The 20,504-nt window shown below is 50.7% G+C and overlaps 1 protein-coding gene and 1 pseudogene across 3 annotated transcripts; both read left to right on the top strand.

Annotated features, from left to right (window-relative positions):
* Positions 1-597: 597 nt before the first annotated feature.
* Positions 598-14,088, top strand: CCN5 (cellular communication network factor 5). Of its 2 annotated transcripts, none has more exons than XM_050806580.1 (5): positions 598-935; positions 1,106-1,190; positions 5,601-5,817; positions 10,687-10,941; positions 13,366-14,088. In XM_050806580.1, the coding sequence occupies exons 2-5, from the start codon at positions 1,131-1,133 to the stop codon at positions 13,584-13,586; spliced, it is 753 nt and encodes a 250-aa protein (XP_050662537.1). In that variant the 5' UTR covers positions 598-935; positions 1,106-1,130; the 3' UTR covers positions 13,587-14,088. The 2 variants fall into 2 exon arrangements, with proteins under 2 accessions (XP_050662537.1, XP_050662538.1); XM_050806581.1 differs by having other exon boundaries at positions 1,085-1,190.
* On the top strand, positions 13,718-14,825 carry LOC126963866 (uncharacterized; annotated as a pseudogene). The gene has a single exon (XR_007729242.1). The product of XR_007729242.1 is annotated as an uncharacterized LOC126963866 (transcript).
* The last annotated feature ends 5,679 nt before the right edge of the window (positions 14,826-20,504 follow it).

The raw sequence follows: 20,504 nt of genomic DNA, 5'->3' as shown, positions 1-20,504 counted from the left end.
AATCTTGGTGGTGTGAACTTGTATGTCTCACCTTTCACAGACATCACCATTTCCCATTGCACAGAAGGCTCTGCTCATACCAGGCACTTTGGCTCCCAGAATAAGCAGGCTATCATGCTATGTCCGACATCTAGGCGTTGGTACGTGCTGTTCCCTTGGCCTGGAACATTCTGCCCTCTCTCACCCTCTCTTTTCTTGGCTTTCTGAAATGGCACCTCCATCAGAAAGCGTCCCATACTCTTGGTCTGAGCAAGGGACCTTGCCTGGTATTCCTGAACTTCCACCTGCTTTCCCTCTGTTTTCTCCCTCTCTGGGCCTTGTCCTCAGGTCAGTGTTGTGCTTTCAGCTCCTGCAGAGGTGACTTCAGAGGTGGCTGAATGAAACCAAATGGATTTGGCTCGACCCCATCATCTAGCAGTGCCCAGCAAGCACCGGCACACAGTAGGTCCAGCCTGCCCGGACTCGCCCACCACGGGCCCCCTTCCAGAGCTGGGAGGCAGGCCAAGGGAGGTCCCTTATTGCCAAGAGCAAACAGGCCGCCCAGGGAAGTTTTGCTCTGGGTCACACCCGCCTCTGGGTGGCTGCCAATCTGCCTGCCAGAAACCGCAGGCTGGGCCGCGGCTACCCAGAGTCAGGGCCACGGAGCTTAGGAGACCTTGGGTCAGCTCTGCAAAGGGGGTGTTTACGGAATGCTTCCGGTATCTGCAGCACCACTGGGGTTCGGACAGGGGTCTGGGATAGGGCTTCGCAACTACAGCAGGGCTAGGACCCTCTTGGGCTGGGAGGAGGTAGGAAGGCCCCTGCAAGCTGTCACAGGCTCTTGGTGCTGGCACTGGCTCGGGCTTTCACCCACACACACGCACGCACACACACACACACACACACACGCACACGGACAGGCACCCCCTTGGTGGCCTTCACAGTTTCACCTTCAGGTAAATGGGCTCATCCTTTGGGCCATGAGGATGGGAAGCGAAGCAAGGAATGAAAAAGCTAGTGTGTGTGTGTGTGTGTGTGTGTGTGTGTGCGCGCGCGTGTGCCTGTGTGTGCCTGGGAGTGACCTCACAGCTGCCGGAACATAAAGACTCACAGGTCCGCCTCCCAGGCTCAAAGCTGGCTCTGCGGGGGACATGAGAGCCACACTGAAGACCCACCTTCTGGCCTTCTCCCTCCTCTGCCTCCTCTCAAAGGTAAGGAGGCCCGGGCCCTTGAATGCACTGCTGACTACTTGGGTGTGGAGGGGATGGGGATGTAAAAATCACAGCCAAGGACCCCCTTGGCAGAATTCCTCCAGGGCCCCACATTGGGCACAGTCTGGCCACCATGCCTAAGCAGGGCTTCTCTCCCTGGCACTCAGAGCTGCCTCCGGCCAGCCCTGCTCTGGTGACCTCAGACACATGCCTTGCCTTCTCTGGGCCTCAGCATCTTCCCAGGTGAAGGGTATACAGTTTGTGAGGCCTCTGTGAAGGCCATTCAAGATCATTCATCAAACTTACCAGCAAATTAAGGAGGATTTTAATGTACCCTCATTATGAATGGGGGTACTGAAGACATGACATGCTTGGCCTAACTCTGAGCCAGCATTTGGATGGATACCTAGCTGATTGGAAGGTTTATTCTGCAAGGGCATCAATGCCATTGGACTCTTAGGCAGTGAGTGACCCGCCCACCCTAGCTAGAGGGGGACAGGAGACACCTCTGTGGAGTAATGACCTTCTCCCCGAATGCTGCATGGGACATTCACCAAAGAGCTTGTGGGACATCTACCTGTCTAACATGCACAACAACCCCATAAGGAATTTTCAGTTAAGTGAGGCTCAGAAAGGGTAAGCAACTTGCTTAAAGTCACACAGCAAAAAAAGATCAGAGCAATAGAGAAGGGCCATGGCGGAGCCCAGAACAGACATGGATGTAGGGGGAGAGGCACTCCAGTCTGTGCCTCCCCAAGCCCAAACTGGACCAAGGCAACAGCTGCTAAGCCTTGTCATCCCCTTGGCAAATGCTGAGTTCTCAGAACCATGGAATCGGCCCCACCACAAGCCACGATCTCACTGTATTTTCACGCTCCTTTGAGAAGCATGGGCAGGAGCTTCTCTCCCTCAGGCCCCAAGTTTTGGTGCCCGGGAAGGCTGAGAACCACACTGGCATCCTGCCCTGCTGTTTGTTCTTCCAAAGGGGATGGGTAGGACATGATGCCAATGTGGGTGGCTTGGGTAGTTGGAATAGGGGACTTGGGGCTCTAGGAGGAAGAAGGGGTCCAGGATTATGAGAGAACAAAGTAAACCTGTCCTAGACTTGCCATTAGGGTGAGACTTACGGGGCCATTCTTCCCTGGTCCTAGGAAGCAGGGACTGCAGAAAACACACAGGGACTTAGTCACCACGACATGGAAAGCCACAGCAACCCTCACAGGGAGAACTCTGAGTCTTCCAGGCTGACCGTTGGCTCCGGGGCTCCCGGCTGTGGACCGGGACAGGAGGCAGACACCTGGACACAAGCAAAACCACATCGATCAAGGACTGGCCAGGACCTCATTTAATCTCCACCATCACTCAGAAACAGGTGTTCTCTACTCCACTTTACAGAGGAGAAAACTGAGCTTCACCTCCACCTGCCAAAGCCGTTCGTCCACGTGTTCAGTCACGTAGCAAGTCAGTGGCAGAACCTGAATGTCAACTCTTGCCCAAAAAACTCCATGCCCAGTGCTCCTGCCCCAGATATCATAAGCCTTGCCCCCTCCCCAACCCCTAGATATCACAGCAAGGCCCTGGGGAAACTGAGACACAATGGGACAACTTGAGTTTGGGCCTTGGATGTCAACTTGAACTTGGATGTCAATCCTGATTCTGTCTCTTACTGGCCGTGTTACTACATGCTTTGAGCTCCAGTTTTCTCATCTTTAAAATGGGCGTAACGACGGCACCTCACATTGGAGGGGTAAATGAGACAATGGCACTTGGCACATGACATACATATGGTATCACATGGGATAATTGTACACTAGAATAGTTGATGTCATTAATAGCCTCTCCTGGGTATTGGGGCCTACAGAGTCCTGCCCCCTGACAAACATGGCCAGTAGAGGGGTTCACAGTGGGATCCCGGGTGCACAGCTGCTGGTCTATTTCCTGGCACTCCTGTTTTCAGGTGGGAGGGACCTGAGGGTCACTCCTGACAGTCCTCCCACCATTGCCCACAAGCCAAGGCAGCTGAACCTCTGACTCAGAAGGGAACCCAAAAGCCCAGACTGTTTCTATGTGAATCACTTGTAGATTTATGAAAATGCAGATTCAGGCCGGGCACGGTGGCTCATGCCTGTAATCCCAGCGCTTTGGGAGGCCAAGGTGGGTGGATCACGAGGTCAGGAGTTTGAGACCAGCCTGGCCAGCATGGTGAAACCCCGTCTGTACTAAAAATACAAAAAATTAGCTGGGCGTGGTGGCGCGCACCTGTAATCCCAGCTACTCAGGAGGCTGAGGCAGAAGAATTGCTTGAACCTGGGAGGCGAAGGTTTCAGTGAGCCAAGATCGTGCCACTGCACTCCAGCCTGGGTGACAGAGCAAGATTCCATCTCAAAAAAAAAAAAAAAAAAAAAAAAAGGAAAAGAAAAAAAAGAAACTGCAGATTCGGATTTGTTATATAAAAATCCGGCTTTGGATTTATAGAGGGGCTCCAGATGCTGCCTCTCTAACAAGCTCCCAGGTGACGCTGCTGCTGCTAGTTCAGACCACACCTTGAGGGGCGAGGTCAGGCCATCGTCTCTCGAATCTGAACAGCCTGCAGCGATGGGACCTGCTCCCTCATGAGGCAGCCAGACACCTAGCTCCGTGCGTTCATCTGCTACTCAGTGCTGTCTTAGTGGGGGCCGTGATCGCCTCCTACTTTGTGGCCCCCACCAGAGGCCGGTCAGCCAGTTTGCAATGGCTCCTAGTGGCCAATGTGGGAGTTGCCGGGAACTGAAAGCAGGTTTGCAGGATTGTGGGTGGGGGGGCACTGGGCGGGGCAGGGGGTGAGGCAGGGCAAAGGGGTCATTGCCTGCTTTGGGGCTGCACAGGAGATATAAGGTCATTAGCCCCATCAATGTAAACTGCAAGTCTCCCTTCCTCTAGATAAAACCCTCATCCCCTAAGGATCCTGCTAAACTCAAACTTGGCCCCCCACAGATGGGGCCACTGGAAGCATCTTGAATTATGCTTCCTTCTTGGTTCCCACCTTCAAATGGGCGGACAGGGAGCCCACGGCACCTTGCTGTATGTTGTCGTTGTTTTTCTGATGTGGGTGGTGAGGGGCAGGCAGGTCACATGGGCTGATACCCTGACCCTGTCACTGGGGAGTGGGTGCCTGGCTTACGGACACAGTCTACCTCCACCCTGTGACCCTGAGTCCTCACTTGGGAAGCAGGACCTGGGACGCTCCCAGCCCTGAATCGAACACACTGACTTGTGGCAAGTCCCTGTCCCTCTCTGGAGCTCCGTTTCCCCATCTGCACCTGGCAGGGGGAGGAGGTTAGACTGGGGCAGAGGTGCTGCAAACCTAGCTGAGCTGCAGAAGCCACTGGACAGCTTGTTAAAAATAACGATTCCAGGTCCCAGAGTCAGGGACTTCTGATTTTGTAAACCCCAGAGTGGGTTGGGGGGGTCTGTATTTTCCCAAGTCTCCTGGCTGATCTGGTGCACATCCAGAGCTGGGAAGCTTGCTGGATGAATCAAAAGGCCAAAAACATCCATGATACGGTTCGATTTATTCGTCCTAAGATAAGTAGCCATATGCTGGAAAATGTACCAGCCCCTGCCATTTTCATCCTTGACTTGTTACTTTTGCCTTTCTGTAAGCTCCCAGAGGGCAGGCAGGGGCTGAGCCCTCTGCCATCATTAACAACAATGATCATCAAAGCTAAGTGCACTGAGCGCCTACTGCATGTCAGGCCCTGTGCTGAGGGTTTGCTGTGCAACATTTCACGTACTCCTCAGAGTAATCCTCTGAGTTAGATACTTCAAGGAAACTGAGGCTCAGAGAGCTTAAGTAACGTCCTCGAGGTCACTCAGCTAATAAGGGGCAGAATTAGAACTGGAAGTCCAGCCAGGTGCAGTGGCTCATGCCTGTAATCCCAGCACTTTGGGAGGCCGAGGCAGGTGGATTGCCCGAGCTCAGGATTTCAAGACTAGCCTGGGTAACATGGTGAAACCAGATCTCTACTAAAAATACAAAAATTGCTGGGCGTGGTGGTGGGTGCATGTAGTCCCAGCTACTTGAGAGGCTGAGGCATAAGAGTCGCTTGAACCCAGGAGATGGAGGTTGCAGTGAGGCTGGGATTGTGCCACTGCACTCCAGCCTGGGTGACAGAGCAAGACTCTTGACTCCAAAAATAAAAATAAAAAGTAAAGAACTGGAACTCTAGCCCAGAGTCCTTGCCCGTAACCACATGCCATGCTGCCTCTTAGGGCATGTTGTGGGACTACTGGCCTTCGAGGCCAGGTCTGCATGGCTCTGAGGCTAAGGTGTGGACCCCACACTGCCCAGCCTGGCAGAGGTGGCTGGTTGTGAGGGTCTCACTGCCCACCTTGAAAGCCCATGGCTGAGTGAGGTTTCTGTCTCTTCAGGTGTGTACCCAGCTGTGCCCAACACCATGTACCTGCCCCTGGCCACCTCCCCGATGCCCACTGGGAGTAGCCCTGGTGCTGGATGGCTGTGGCTGCTGCCGGGTATGTGCACGGCGGCTGGGGGAGCCCTGCGACCAACTCCACGTCTGCGACGCCAGCCAGGGCCTGGTCTGCCAGCCCGGGGCAGGACCCGGTGGCCGGGGGGCCCTGTGCCTCTGTAAGCAGGTTTGCAGGACTGAGGGGGGGTGTGTGAGTGGGAGGTCAAGGCCGTGGTGTCCTGAATCAAAGTGCAGTCCTCCTCTATCTCCTTGGATGCTCACTTCAGGTACCCCACCCATTCCAGCTGAACTTGGTGGCCCAAAGCCCATTCCGTACTCCCTCCTCTCCCTTCTTGGCCTCTGCTTAAATCATCTTACTACCCCAGTAACCTTCCCCCATCCCTACCTGTCCAAATCATTGCCAACTTTCAAAGCCATGTTCAAACACCTTCTCCCCTGAGAAGCCCTCCCAGATTCTTCAAATCGGATGCCACCATTCCCTTCTCAGGATCCTTACCACACTTTGAGGAAAATAAAAGTGCAACCTCTTATTTAGGGCATAATATGTGTCCAGAACTGTGCTAAGCACTTACTACACACGTCACATCATCCTCACAATAACCCTACGATGGGAAGTACTTTCAGACCCATTTTATGAATGAGGAAACTGAGGTTCACCAGCATTAAGGGACATGCTTCATGTCACACGGCATGGGACCGGATCCAACAGGCTCTAAGGAACATTTCATTCTGTCTTCACTCAGAGTGGGGGCCCTCGGAGCACTGCTGGAATCCTGGGTTTGCTATGTACTCACCAGTCACCCGAGCAGGTGACTTTCCTCACCACTCTTCTAGGCCTTGGTGTCCTCTGATGCTTTGGGGCAGGCTTTGCAAGCTGGCTCTAGTGACTTGGTGCCAGAGAATTCGTTGTCTTGGGAGGGCTGTCCTGTGCATGGTAAGACTTCTAGCAGCATCCCTGAACTCCACCCACTGTATACCAGGAGCACTCCCCGTCCCCCACGTCATGACAGTCTGTCTTCAGACAGTGCCAAATTTCCCCAGGGGGCAAAATCTCCAGTCGGGAACCATCACTTTAGAGAAATGCAAAGAGGCAAGAGATTGTTCTTCTTCTTTCTTTTTTAATAATAAGCCTTGTGGAACAATTTACCTCTTTCATTCATGTGCATGTCACACTTTTATAAAAATAAGAACGAGAGAGAGAGAGAGAGAAGCTCATGAATTATTGACAATTAATCTATTTATAGGAAAAGCATTGTCAAAAAACAACAGGCCAGGCACAGTGGCTCATGCCTATAATCCTATCACTTTGGGAGACTGAGGCGGGAGGACCACTTGAGCCCAGGAGTTCTAGGCCAGCCTTGGCAACATACTGAGATCCTATCTCTGCAAAAAAAAAAAAAAAAAAAAAAAAATTAGCCAGGTGTGGTGGCACATGCCTGTAGCTACTTGAGAGGCTGAGGCGAGAGGCTCGCTTGAGCCTGGGCGACAGACCAAACCCTATCTCAAAAAAAAAAAAAAAAGAAAAAAGTAATAACTCCATGTGAAATGCTTTATTTACAAATATTGTAAGGATAAGGAGGGTGATTTGTTACACAGACTGAGGGATGATTGCTTGTGAAAATGTATCTGAAGAACAATTGAGATAAGTACCACTTTGCTTACAAAGCTGTTACTTACATTTGCCATGACACGTGTAAACAGCACCCACAGAGTTTATTTTACACTTGCACAAGCCCTTACCATGTGTAAGACACTGAGGGTTTTGCAAATATAAACTCATTTAATCTCACAACCACATTGAGGTAGGTACTAATGTCACCCTTCTCTCTCTCTTTTTTTTTTTTTTTTTTTCCTGAGACAGGGTTTCGCTCTTGTTGCCCAGGCTGGAGTGCTGTGGCAAGATCTCCGCTCACCGCAACCTCCGCCTCCCAGGTTCAAGCGATTCTCCTGCCTCAGCCTCCCTAGTAGCTGGGATTACAGGCATGTGCCACCAAGCCCGGCTAATTTTGTATTTTTAGTAGAGACAGGGTTTCTCCATGTTGGTCAGGCTGGTTTCAAACTCCTAACCTCAGGTAATCTGCCTGCCTCGGCCTCCCAAAGTGCTGGGATTATAGGTGTGAGCCACCGCGCCTGGCCCACCCTTCTGTTATAAATGGAAAAAAGAGGTATAGAGAAGCTAGGCAACTTGCCCAAGGTCACAAAGCTCATAACTAGCAGAGCTGAGATTTGAACTCAGGGAGCTGACTCCACAAACTCCATTGCTCAACTGCCTGACACGCAGCTGTTGAATAGTACATAGGCTGTGATTGTCGATAAGTGTATTAAGGGATTTTTCGTATTCCATCTTAATTCAGACTTCAAACACCGCAGGCCAAAGTGTACTTGGGTCCCTGGTCCTTCCTGCAACTCCCCCACCTTAGTCTGTCAACATGGTGGGTGCTCATGAGTGCTTAATGATTTAAACTGATTTAAAGTTCACCGGGAACTGGTGAACCCCAAAGAGTCCAGCTAACACATCACAAAGGCTCAGTCTGGGGCTTTGCAGGGAACACGCTGCCAAAAACCTCTCCTATCACTCATTGAACGCCCTTCTGTAAGGGCCAACTCTGAGCTGCGAGACGCGCTACAGATTCACCATCGTGTAACAGCACATCCAATGCTGGGATCCTCATCTCCTGCCCCCCAGATCGGTCTCCCCCGTCTGTTGAAAGCATCTCCATGCTTCTCATGGCTCAGGCTCAAGACCTTGGAGTCATTCTAGATGTCTCTCTCTCTCTCTCTTTTTGAGATGGAGTCTCACTCTTTCACCCAGTGTGCAGTGGCATGATCTTGGCTCACTGTAACCCCCACCTCTTGCGTTCAAGCGATTCTCATGCCTCAGCCTCCCAAGTAGCTGAGATTACAGATTCCTGCCACCATGCCCAGCTGATTTTTGTATTTTTAGTAGAGATGGGTTTTTGCCATGTTGGCCAGGCTGGTCTGGAACTCCCCACCTCAAGTGATTCACCCGCCTCAACCTCCCTACGTGCTGGGATTACAGGCGTGAACCACCACAGCCAGCCTAGACGTCTCTCTTTTCTCACCTCCCACATACCATCCACCAGCAAATTCATCATGGTATTTCCAGCATCCGACACTCCCATCCCTTCTGTGGCTACCACCCTTGTCTGAGCCCCGTCATCACTGGCCTGGATTTTGCAGTAGCCCCATAATCATCTCCCTCCTTCTCTCCTTGCCCCTGGTCTATTCACAACACAGCAGAGAGCTCCTGGGAAGTCATAAGCCAGATCACCTCCCTCCTCTGCCCCAAGCCTTCTGGTGGCTTCCCATCTCAGAGGAAAAGCCAAAGTCCCCACAGTGGCCTACAAGGCCCCACAGGATCTTGCTTCTGCTTCCTCTCTGACCTCATCTCCTCCTGCTGTCTGCTGCAGTCACATTGGCCCCTTGCTGTTCCTTAAATACCCCAGGCACACTCCTGCCTCAGGGCCTTTGCACTGGCTGTTCCCTCTACCAGCATTATTTCTCAGTGAGGTCTTTCCTGCTGGAGGATTAGATGAGCCAGGGGACTTACAGCATTTTGCCCCAAGCCTGGCACATAACAGATGCTATGTGGAAGCATAACCCACTCCCATTTATTGAGCATCTGCTATGTGCCAGGCTTGGGGCAAAATGCTGTAAGTCCCCTAGCTCATCTAATCCCCCAGCAGCCCTGTGAGCCAGGTACCAAGGCTCAGAGAGGCAAAATAACTTGGCCCAGGCCCCACAAGTGGGAGCCAGAGTTGGAACCTGAGTATGTGTGGTTCTGAAACCCCTGTGTGTGTATAGACCTACTGGAAGGTTTTCTCAGAAGATCTGGGAGAACCTGTTTGCTAATGAGTCCTTTCCCCAGACATAGCTCAGTGGTCACCAAAGTCTCACATACACGCTGTTCCTCATCTGCACTTCCTGAGCGGCTCACATGCCTCTCCAGCGCTCTTACTTCATTCTGTCTTGGAGATGATGCCCTCACACCTGTGCCCCCTCCCCAGGCTCGTAAGTCCCTCGAGGCAGGAACTGTCCTCTTTCTGTCTAGGAGCACAGTGGTTGGCACACAGGAGGGAAACAGTAAATACCTCTGGAATGATAAGGAGTAGGGCTATTTTATCAGTGTATCTCATGTGCCAAGCCTTATGCCAGCTATTCATTCAAGGGGCATTTCCTGCAGTGCTGTGTGTTACACCTAGGCTCTGAGCCCATCAGAGGGATGCAGAGATGCACACTGGCAGCCCCAGCCCTCAAGGAGTTCATGTCCAGTGGAGGAAGCGGCAATAACACCCATATCTTGAGGGCTTCATTGAAAGAGTGTTCCCTGAGCACTTAGGCCATGCCTAGCACTGTGTGCTAGAGGGTATGGACATGTCATCCCATGGAACCTGGAGGTACAGTTACTGAGCTCATCATTGCTGTTGTTCAGGCCACTCAGAGAAGTTAAGTAACTTACTCAAAGACACACAGCCGGCAAGTTAAGCCCTGACATGACAGTGATGACTACAACACAAGTGGACAATGACTTTGTTGCATGAAATCTCAGTGTGCATAGAATACTTAAACGTTATTAATATATAGTAACTATACTAATGATAATAAGCAAGGACATATGGAAGATCTCCTTTATGTTGTGATCATTACACCTGTCATTCCGAGTAGTCTCTACCACCTTGGAAAATAAGTACCATTATATCCCACCTTGCAAATGAGGACACTGAGGCAAGAAGAAGTGAAATCACTTGGCCCAGGTCCACAGCTAAGAAAGGGCAGAGCTGGGGGGTCAGTCCAGTCCTGTCTTCTTGCAATCCCTGTGCCAGGATGCAGGGTGCCCCAGCAGGCTGGTGGAGGGCTGGGGAGAGGTGCATATCCTGGGCTGGAGCCCTGGGCAGGGCTCAGCTACTGTGAGACCGCTGCCTCCTGCGGCGGGATCTGGGCAGCTCTGCAGAGAGGGTTGTGCCGCTTTGTGGGTCACCGATGGGGGTGCGGTTTCTCCTCCGCAGTGGCAGAGGACGATGGCAGCTGTGAGGTGAACGGTCGCCTGTATCAGGAGGGGGAGACCTTCCAGCCCCACTGCAGCATCCGCTGCCGCTGCGAGGACGGCGGCTTCACCTGCGTGCCGCTGTGCAGCGAGGACGTGCGGCTGCCCAGCTGGGACTGCCCCTACCCCAGAAGGGTCGAGGTCCTTGGCAAGTGCTGCCCAGAGTGGGTGTGCGGCCAAGGAGGGGGACTGGGGGCCCAGCCCCTTCCAGCTCAAGGTGAGCGCAGCGCTGGTCCAGGTCAAGGGCAGGACTGCCTGGGGGCGCCAAGGGCCACCTGGGGGGTGAGGTGGGGCGGGGCTTCCTGGGTACCAGGACCCAGGGACACATCAGAAGCTGGGAGGGGCAGAGGCTGAGGAGGGAGATAAGAAAGAGGAGCGGAGGGCCGGGCGCGGTGTTTCGCCTCTGTAATCCCAGCACCTTGGGAGGCCGAGGTGGGAGGATCACGTGAGGTAGGGAGTTCGAAACCAGCCTGGCTAACATGGGGAAACTCCGTCTCTACTAAAAATTCAAAAATTAGCCGAGCATGGTGGCCGGTATCTGTAATCCAGCTACTTGGGAGGCTGAGGCAGGAGAATCGCTTGAACCCAGGAGGCAGAGGTTGCAGTGAGCCCAGATCACGGCGCTGCACTCCAGCCTGGCCCACAAGCATGAAACTTCGTCTCAAAAAGAAGAAGAAAAGAAAGAGGAGTGGAGGGTCACCAGGCCTCCCACTTTAAAACCGATAAACAAAAAGCCACAGCCTTTGAGATGTGTAATTTAAAACCATAAATAATTAAAAATAAAAACTGGGTGACAGAGTGGAGAGAGGAAAGATAGGTTAGGGTACATGAACCAAATTCTCACATTTCAGAGATATAATAGAGCTAAGCTCTTAGAATATATAATGTTACTGTCTTTATAATATATTGATACATATTAATAAAATATTATTAATTTATTGTTATTTGGGCTTATTAAAAAAGGAACTCAAAACTGAACCAGGCAAGGTGGCTGCTCTGGAATGTGGGCTGAGGGTGGGCTAGAGATGGAGAATAGACAGTTACCTCCCACCGTCCCACTATAAATCTTCAATTTTAGAGATTTTTGCTGTTGCTGTGTTGCTTTTTGAAAATTATTATCACATGAATGTGACTTTTTAAAAAAGGCAACTGAAAAGAGGAGGATTGGTTTCATAAATGCTGCTGCCACCCACAAGAGGTAGTCGAGTGTTTTGGGTCAGGTGCACGGTGTCTGCACCAGCCCCGCCACCCCCTTTTTGCTGTGTGACTCTGAGAAAGTTGCTTAACTTCTCTGTGTCTCAGTTTCTCCAGCTGTCCAATGGGGACAATAAGAGCATCCACTTCATAGCGTTGTGAGAACTACTTGAGTTTGTTCAAGTCAAGCAGCTGTAGCAGTGCCTGGCACATGGTACTGTATCAGAGGTAGCCGTTATTATCCCTGTGATGGAATATGATATATCCATTTAAATACATAGGAAAACGCGAGTGAGTTTGCCTTATGAATAAAAGCAGGATAAGAAGGTGTATTTCCAACTTAATCTCAACTAAGTGTGTCCCTATGCATGTATACAGGTATATCTACACGTACACATGCATACACAACCCACACATATGGGTAGAAGTCAGGGTTTCTTAACCTCACCACTAATGACAATCAGGGCAAGTAATTATTTGTTGGGGGGGCTTTCCCGTGCACTGCGGGGTGCTTAGCAGCATCCCTGGCTTCTACTCACCACATACCAGTAGCATCTGCCCAAACGTGATGACCAAAACTGTCTCCAGATATTGCCGAACCTTTCCTGGGAGGCAAAATTACCCTAGCTGGGGACTACTGGTGTAAGACCAGAAGGAAGGACACCAAAATATTCACAGAGGGAGACTTGGAGCAGAGAAAAAGCGAGACCGTGGTAAACCCGCCATCTGGTTCCTGGCACAAGAATCCTGGAATCTTTAGCATCCTTGCCACTGGGTCAAAGCACTACTCCACACAGGCTGGGCACCCTCTGCCTGTAAAATGCTGTTTATCCAAAGAGATGAGAAAGCTGTAGTTGACTGAGGGGCCATTGTGACCAGCAAACTCTGGTTGCCAAATAACTAATATTTATGGAAATCTTTTTTTTTTTTTTTTTTTTTTTTTTTTGAGACTGAGTCTGGCTCTGTCGCCCAGGCTGGAGTGCAGTGGCCGGATCTCAGCTCACTGCAAGCTCCGCCTCCCGGGTTTACGCCATTCTCCTGCCTCAGCCTCCCGAGTAGCTGGGACCACAGGCGCCCGCCACTTCGCCCGGCTAGTTTTTTTGTATTTTTTAGTAGAGATGGGGTTTCACCGTGTTAGCCAGGATGGTCTCGATCTCCCGACCTCGTGATCCGCCCGTCTCGGCCTCCCAAAGTGCTGGGATTACAGGCTTGAGCCACCGCGCCCGGCCTATTTATGGAAATCTTACAAGTACCAGGCACTGTGCTAGGCACTTCATGGCCATCATTTTATTCGATGCCATCCACTGTTAGGAAATTTACATAAGAAGAAACTGAGATGCAGAAAGCTGAGCCATTTGACCAAGATTGCCGTGGCCGCTGGTGGGTGGGTTGACTGAGCTGCTGAGCCCTGGCTGCTCAGTGCTAACTCTTGTTTTTTCTCCCCTAGGACCCCAGTTTTCTGGCCTTGTCTCTTCCCTGCCCCCTGGTGTCCCCTGCCCAGAATGGAGCACGGCCTGGGGACCCTGCTCGACCACCTGTGGGCTGGGCATGGCCACCCGGGTGACCAACCAGAACCGCTTCTGCCGACTGGAGACCCAGCGCCGCCTGTGCCTGTCCAGGCCCTGCCCGCCCTCCAGGGGTCGCAGTCCACGGAACAGTGCCTTCTAGAGCAGGGCTGGGAATGGGGACATGGTGTCCACCATCCCCAGCAAGTGGCCCTGTGCCTGGGCCCTGGGCTGATGGAAGATGGCCCCTGCCCAGGCCTTTGGCTGCAGGCAACACTTTAGCTTGGGTCCACCATGCAGGACACGATTAACACCCTGCCTGGTCTGCCTGGACCCCGAGGTACAGTGGAGGTGCAAGACCTAGTCCCCTTTCCTCTAACTCACTGCCTAGGAGGCTGGCCAAGATGTCCAGGGTCCTCTAGCCCATTCCCTGCCTACACACACCGCTTATATCAAACATGCACACAGGCGAGCTTTCTCTCCAACTTCCCCTGGGCAAGAGATGGGACAAGCGTTCCCTTAACATTGAGGCTTCAGCAGGTGCTGGGCTGGACTGGCCATTTTTCTGGGGGTAGGATGAAGAGAAGGCACACAGAGATTCTGGATCTCCTGCTGCCTTTTCTCGAGTTTTGTAAAATCGTTCCTGAATACAAGCCTATGCGTGATCTTGTGTGTCAGGCCTGTGTTTTCTGAGAAAGCCCTCCCATTATCTGGGGCAGAATCCGGGGCGGAGTTCTCTGTGAACCTCACAAGGTGAAATCGCACGGTCTTAAAGAAAGCCAGAAGACAGGCCTTTATGTGATCCATGAAACCCAATTCGTATTAATAATAATTAACTTTTTTTTTTTTTTTTGAGACGGAGTTTTGCTCTTGTTGCCCAGACTGGAGCTGGAGTACAATAGCACGATCTCGACTCACTGCAGCCTCCCGGGTTCAAGCAATTTTCCTGCCTCAAGACTCCTGAGTAGCTGGGATTACAGGCGCGTGCCACCATGCTCGGCCTTTTTTTTTTTTTTGTATTTTTAGTAGAGAGGGGGTTTTGCCATGTTGGTCAGGCTGGTCTCGAACTCCTGACCTCAAGTGATCCGCCCGCGTTGGCCTCCCAAAGTGCTGGGATTACAGGCGTGAGCTACTGCGCCCAGCCAATAATTAACATTTCTTGAGCACCTACTATGTGCTAGGCACTAGCACTTTATACAGACAAGTGCTTCCCAGTGTTTTCGACCAGAGAAGAGCAGGGAGAATGAAGGCTGCCTCCTAGGGACTGGGGAACATAGCCTGAAATCAACTAACCCAAGGGTAAAATTGTTTGAAGTCTCATGTTTTATCATTTACAAACAACAACAACAAAAAAAACAAAAACAAAAACACTCAACACCAAATACATAAATTTTACATCTTCCTCCATGGTCTACCTGTGTTTGTTTAAAAAGTAAAACTGTATTTCCATTAGGATCCAAGCAGGAAATTAGAAAGCACTCTTGGTATTTAAACAGGGATTTCTTCTTATTGAACTAATTTTATTAAGGTATAATTTACGCACAGTTAAATATACAGGTTTTAAGCATATGGTTTAACGAGTCTTCATAATCATACACGCTCATGTAACCAACTCCTCAATCAAGGTATAAAACATTTGCATCATCTCAGGGAGTTCCCTCTGGCTCCTTCCCAGTTATCTCTCTGCTCCCCAAGGCAATGACTGTTCTGATTTCTATCACCATAGATGAGCTTTGCTGTTCTTGAACTTTGCATTAATACAACCATAGAGTAGGTACTCTATAATGAATGACATCTTTCACTCAACATAATAAAATAAAAGGAATTTAATGAGAAGACTTAGTTACCCACCTGAGAGGCCAAGTAGGGGACCGTGTGATGCAAGAGGAGAAACTCAACACCAGCCCTCGGGGTGGAGGGGCAGAGGGAGGGCAGAGCCCAGAGCTGGCACCAGCAGGCAGAAGATGGGGACCTGGCAAGGCTGTCTGCTGGGAGCTGCAGCCGCTAAGGAGACGCAGCCTTGTAGACCTAACAAAAAGTAGACAGAGGTGGAGAGATGTGCCCCCGCTTCTGCCTGCTGCTATCCCCCTGTTTCCGGTTATGCTTCCCATGAGTCAAACCTGCTGGGAAGGTGGAAGAAAGGGGAGCCTTGGAGATGCAGGACAATTAAGGGTAGGGAGGGTTCTGAGAATGAGGGCAATTCCCAGACACAGTGTTTGTAAATTACCCACCCCAGGTAGAGTTGCTGGCCACAGAGGCCCGTGCTGCCCAGCCCCCAACACTCATCTCCGGTATCAGCCACTCCAGAAACCTTAGTTTGAGAATCACAGGCTGAATTTGAGCCATGTAACCTTCACAGAGCCCCTGCATGGCAAATCTAACTAACTCCAGCTCAGGGAGGAGGAAACACCCGGGAAAGTGAGCTGTCTAAAAGCTGGTCTACAGCTGGGGTGGGATTTTAGTCCAACCTGAGTTTATCTGACTCTCCAGAATGGCTGTTGGGGTCTCTCATAGACTGAGAATTTCCATGGGTCTGGTTCTGCAAGGGTAAACCCTAAACACATTTCCAGGCGAAATTCTGATGACGTCCCCCCAAACAGGGAGAACACGGACAAGAACGAGGAATGGGCACTGAGGGACTCCCACACATAAGGCTGTCTCTGCCAAGTGCTCTGTCCCCACCGTTGCACGTCATCCTTGGGACATTCCTAAAGGAAAGTGCCACTAATACTCCTTGCTTAGAGATGAGTAAACTGAGACCCAGAGTGATTAACAAGCTGTCCTGGAGTTGTGGAGCTGGGACTCAGGCCTATGACCTTACAGCTGAGCCGCTGCTGTGCAGTGGGGGAGTGAGCGGCCTCGGCCAACCCGCCCAGGTGTGCGTCCTGGCTCTGCTATTTCCTAGCACTGTCATCTTAGGCAAAGTACTTAACCTCCTTGTGCCTCAGTTTCCCCTTCTTTAAAATGGGGATAATGGCAATACTCAACACAGAGGATTGTTGAGAGTGTTACGTGATTTACAAAAAAAAATTTAGGGCTGGGCACGATGACTCACACCTGTAATCCCAGCAATTTGGGAGGGCAAGGCGGGCAGATCACTTGAGGTCAGGAGTTCAAGACCAGCCTGGCCAACACATGAAAACCCCCATCTCTACTAAAAATACGAAAATGAACTGGGTGTGATGGCACACACCTGTAATCCCAGCTACTCAGGAGGCTGAGGCACGAGAATTGCTTGAACCGGGGAGACAGAGGTTTAGTAAGCCAAGATCGTAGCACTGCACTCCAGCCTGGAGGTACGGAGGCCGAAAGATTGAGGGTCATGATCAACTCGGTATACCACTGGAAGCTATATGAGTAAGCAGCAAACTATTTCTCATAAATGCAGAATGTTGGCAAACTGACAAACTGTTTCTGCCATCCAGAAGGAATGCTGAGGGCTGTCAGGAATGCCCCAAGCATAGTGTTTCTTGTGATTAGGCATAACTGAAGCCTGTTAGTAACAATATGAACCTGTGATCAATCAAGCAGCTGACCAGTCGTTACCTCCTCCTCCTCCCTGCTCATTCTACCCAATAAATAGGAGGGGCTGTGGACGCTCAGGGGCTGCCTTTGCTCACTAGAAGCAGGGAGCTCTCTTCTTCTTCCCCTGGTCTCTTCCTTTAAAACAGTTTCTTTTGTCTTAAGTTTTCATTTCTACGTTCGTCTGTTCGTCCTTTTGTTCAGTCCTGTAATGAAGTCTCAGGCAGTAACAGTAGTAACTGCTGTAATGACGGTCTCAAGTAGTAACAGTAATAACTGTTGTAGTGACAGCCTCAAGTAGTAATTGTGGTAGTCTGCAACAAAATAAAACAAAATAAATTTTACCAACCATTATCCTAACTTTTGGCGCTTTAGTTTTTTGATCTGTAAAATAGGAATAAATAGTAGTGCCCACCCCATAGGACAGCTGTATAAAGTAAGTACCCAGCTGGGTGCAGTGGCAAGCACGCCTGTAATCCCAGCACTTTAGGAGGCTGAGGCGGGCGGATCACTTGAGGTCAGGAGTTCGAGACCAGACTAGCCAATATGGTGAAACCCTATCTCTACTAAAAATACAAAAAATTGCCTGGGCATGGTAGTGGGCACCTGCAAGCCCAGTTATGTGGGAGGCTGAGGCATGAGAATCACTTGAACCCAGGAGGTGGAGGTTGCAGCGAGCCAAGATCATGCCACTGCACTCCAGCCTGGGCAACAGAGCGAGACTCTGCCTAAAAAAAAAAAGTATCCACTCCGCAGGGGTATTGCATTAGGAAGGTAATTCCTTCCTGTTCTTCAACTGAAGCTATTATCCTCCTGCCTGCAATTCTTGGCAAATGTTGTGAAGGCAAGGACTGGGAATCCTCTTGTTTGTGGAGAAGAAGAAACACGTGTCAGGGGAAAGGTCACAGGGGCAAACCAAGTTAACCCTCTCTGAAGCTCTCAGGGCCACAGGAGCCCAGGCCTGGCCATTTCCCCATGGGAAGCTTCTGCACTCACTTCCTCGGTGCTGGCCTGGGTCTGCAGGGAAAGCTGAGTGTCCTGGGGCAGAATGCTTTCTGGAGAGGCCTCTGCCACCAGCTGTGGCCGAAAGACCTGGCATAGAGCCTGTTCCTGGGGCCCTTGGCACACCATCCTCCTCCAGCCAAGAGCCGTAAGGAAGAAGGGACTGAACAAAGGGACAAATGTAGAAATGAAAACTTAAGACAAAAGAAACTGTTTTAAAGGAAGTGGCCAGGGGAAGAAGAGAACTCCCTGCTTCTAGCGAGCAAGGCAGCCCCTGAGCTTCCACAGCCCTTCCTAGCGAAGGGCATCAACAGGCCCCAGGAGGTCCTCCCCATTCTAACTAGTTACAATTAAAATGAATCTAGCAAACACAGACAGCTAGGCCCTCCCAAGCCCTGCTCTGGGATCCAGAGATCCAGTGCCCAGGGGAGCCCACACACTTATGGGGAGCAGTTGACCGTCTCACTGTTTATTGAGCAGCTACTGTGTTCCTGATGCTTTTGTAAACCAGCAAGTGTCTGAGACAGGTCTCAATCAGTTTAGACATTTATTTTTCCAAGGTTAAGGACATGCCCAGTAGAGAGGTCTGTGCCTTTCTCTAAAGATGACTTTGAGGGCTTTAGTATTTAAAAGGGAAAGCAGGCTGGAGGGGAAAGAAGGAGGGCCTGGAAATCCACATATTGCAAGAGAAAAAGAGCAGGTAGGGAAATTATGTATTCAATTACGTATTCCTCTCACGCTCTGTAACTTTACATAAGATAAGGAGTAGCTCCCCGTGGAGATACGTGGCCTTTTATCTGTGGCTCTCTGCCTAGGAACAAAGAAAAGGCAACTTCTTGTATGACTCAACTTTCAGCTTAATTGTTCACTTTTGGCAGAGTGAATTGGGGTTTTCATTTTCCTTTCACATTTTCTATACCTTCTCTTATTGAAAGTGAGGTGGTTGCTGTGATCTGCATTTTACAGATGAGAAGCTGAGGCTTGAAGAACAGAATCACCACTCACCATCCAGGATGGGAAGTCAGAACCAGCTGAACCAGCAGCTGGCTCAGCCTCTCTCTCTCTCTCTTTCTCTCTCTCTCTCTCTCTCTCTCTCTCTCTCTCTTTCTCTCTCTGTCTCTCTCTCTCTCCATTTCTCTCTTCTGTCTCTTTCATCCTCTCGCCTCCTCTCCTTCCATTTTTGTTTCTCTTTCCCTTGACTTTCTTTTTCCTCTTTCTTGAATTTTTAATGAAGTATAAAAAGTATACAGGACCAGGCGTGGTGGCTCATGCCTGTAATCCCAGTACTTTGGGAGGCTGAGGCGGGTGGATCGCGTGAGCTCAGGAGTTTGAGATCACCCTGGGTAACGCAGTGAAACCCCCTCTACAAAAAATACAAAAATCAGCCAGGCATGGTGGCACATGCCTGTAGTCCCAGCTACACAGGAGGCTGAGGTGGGAGGATGGCTTGAGCCCAGGAGGTAGAGGTTGCAGTGAGCCAAGATTGCATTACTGCACTCTAGCCTGGGTGACAAGAGTGAGACCCTGTCTCAAAAAAAAAAAAAAGTACACAGATAATAAGTGTTCAGTTAGTCCAGTTTTCACAAATGAGTCAATCAGTACCTGGGTCAACTGCAGGACCATGCATTGCCTGCACCTCCCAAATCCACCTTGGACTCCCTCTCTTAACTACCCACAAGATAATCACTATCCTGACTTCCCACAAGATAATCACTATCCTGACTTCTAACAGATAGATCCATTGTACTTGACCAGAAGCAGCAGCCATCAGCTGGAGACTTGTTAGAAATGCCCTGTCCCAGACCTACAGAAGCTCTGGGAGTAGGGCCCAGAAATCTGTTTTAACAAACCTCCCATCTCATTGAAATCAGACACAGCGCGAGGCTCGGGGGACAGCAGTGATGTGCTGCTGCCCCCTTGTGGCATTTCCATGCATGAACAGCCGAGAGGCCACTTGCCGGGAGGAGGGTCTTCAAGGGGCAACTCCAACACTGGTAGGTATCCCCCCACCTTCTGCCTAGGAAAAGGGAGGCGACCAATGGCCACCATGTATCATGTGCTAACGAAAAGGCCTCCTGCTTCTTCATGGCTAAAATGTGGTCTAGGGTCTGAGGTGCATTCTCAGCCATCTGATTCTCACGAATTCATCTTTTTTTCACTTCCACTGAAATGAATTATGGTATCAGGGAGAACCCAAGGGCAGAAGCAGGGGCCAAGTCCTCTTCATCACCTTCAGGTTGGCTGACAAACTTGGTTGCAAGTGGCCCCATCACACTGGCTTGGTCTTTATCTATGGCCCCTTTGTTAGAGATGTTAGAACCAGAGCAACTCCATTTTGAGTAGGGGCTGGGTAAAATAAGGCTGAGACCTATTGGGCTGCATTCCCAGATGATTAGGCGTTCTAAGTCACAGGATGAGATAGGAGGTCGGCACAAGATACAGGTCATAAAGACCTTGCTGATAAAACAGGCTGCAGAAGATGGCCAAAACCCACCAAAACCAAGATGGCGATGAGAGTGACCTCTGGTTGTCCTCACTGCCACACTCCCACCAGCGC

The sequence above is a fragment of the Macaca thibetana genome, chromosome 10 (genome assembly GCF_024542745.1).
Source record: "Macaca thibetana thibetana isolate TM-01 chromosome 10, ASM2454274v1, whole genome shotgun sequence".
Taxonomy (NCBI): Eukaryota; Metazoa; Chordata; class Mammalia; order Primates; family Cercopithecidae; genus Macaca; species Macaca thibetana.
The sequence above is the reverse complement of the archived record's forward strand: the minus strand, read 5'-3'. Positions and strand labels throughout refer to the sequence as shown.

What these genes read in the sequence shown, in the direction of transcription:
- CCN5 (XM_050806580.1), top strand. Translation starts at nt 1,131, where the DNA reads ATGAGAGCCACACTGAAGACCCACCTTCTGGCCTTCTCCCTCCTCTGC. An exon ending in CCGGGGGGCCCTGTGCCTCT is followed by an intron (nt 5,818 to 10,686) that starts GTAAGCAGGTTT and finishes TCTCCTCCGCAG; the next exon opens with TGGCAGAGGACGATGGCAGC. An exon ending in CCAGCCCCTTCCAGCTCAAG is followed by an intron (nt 10,942 to 13,365) that starts GTGAGCGCAGCG and finishes TTTCTCCCCTAG; the next exon opens with GACCCCAGTTTTCTGGCCTT.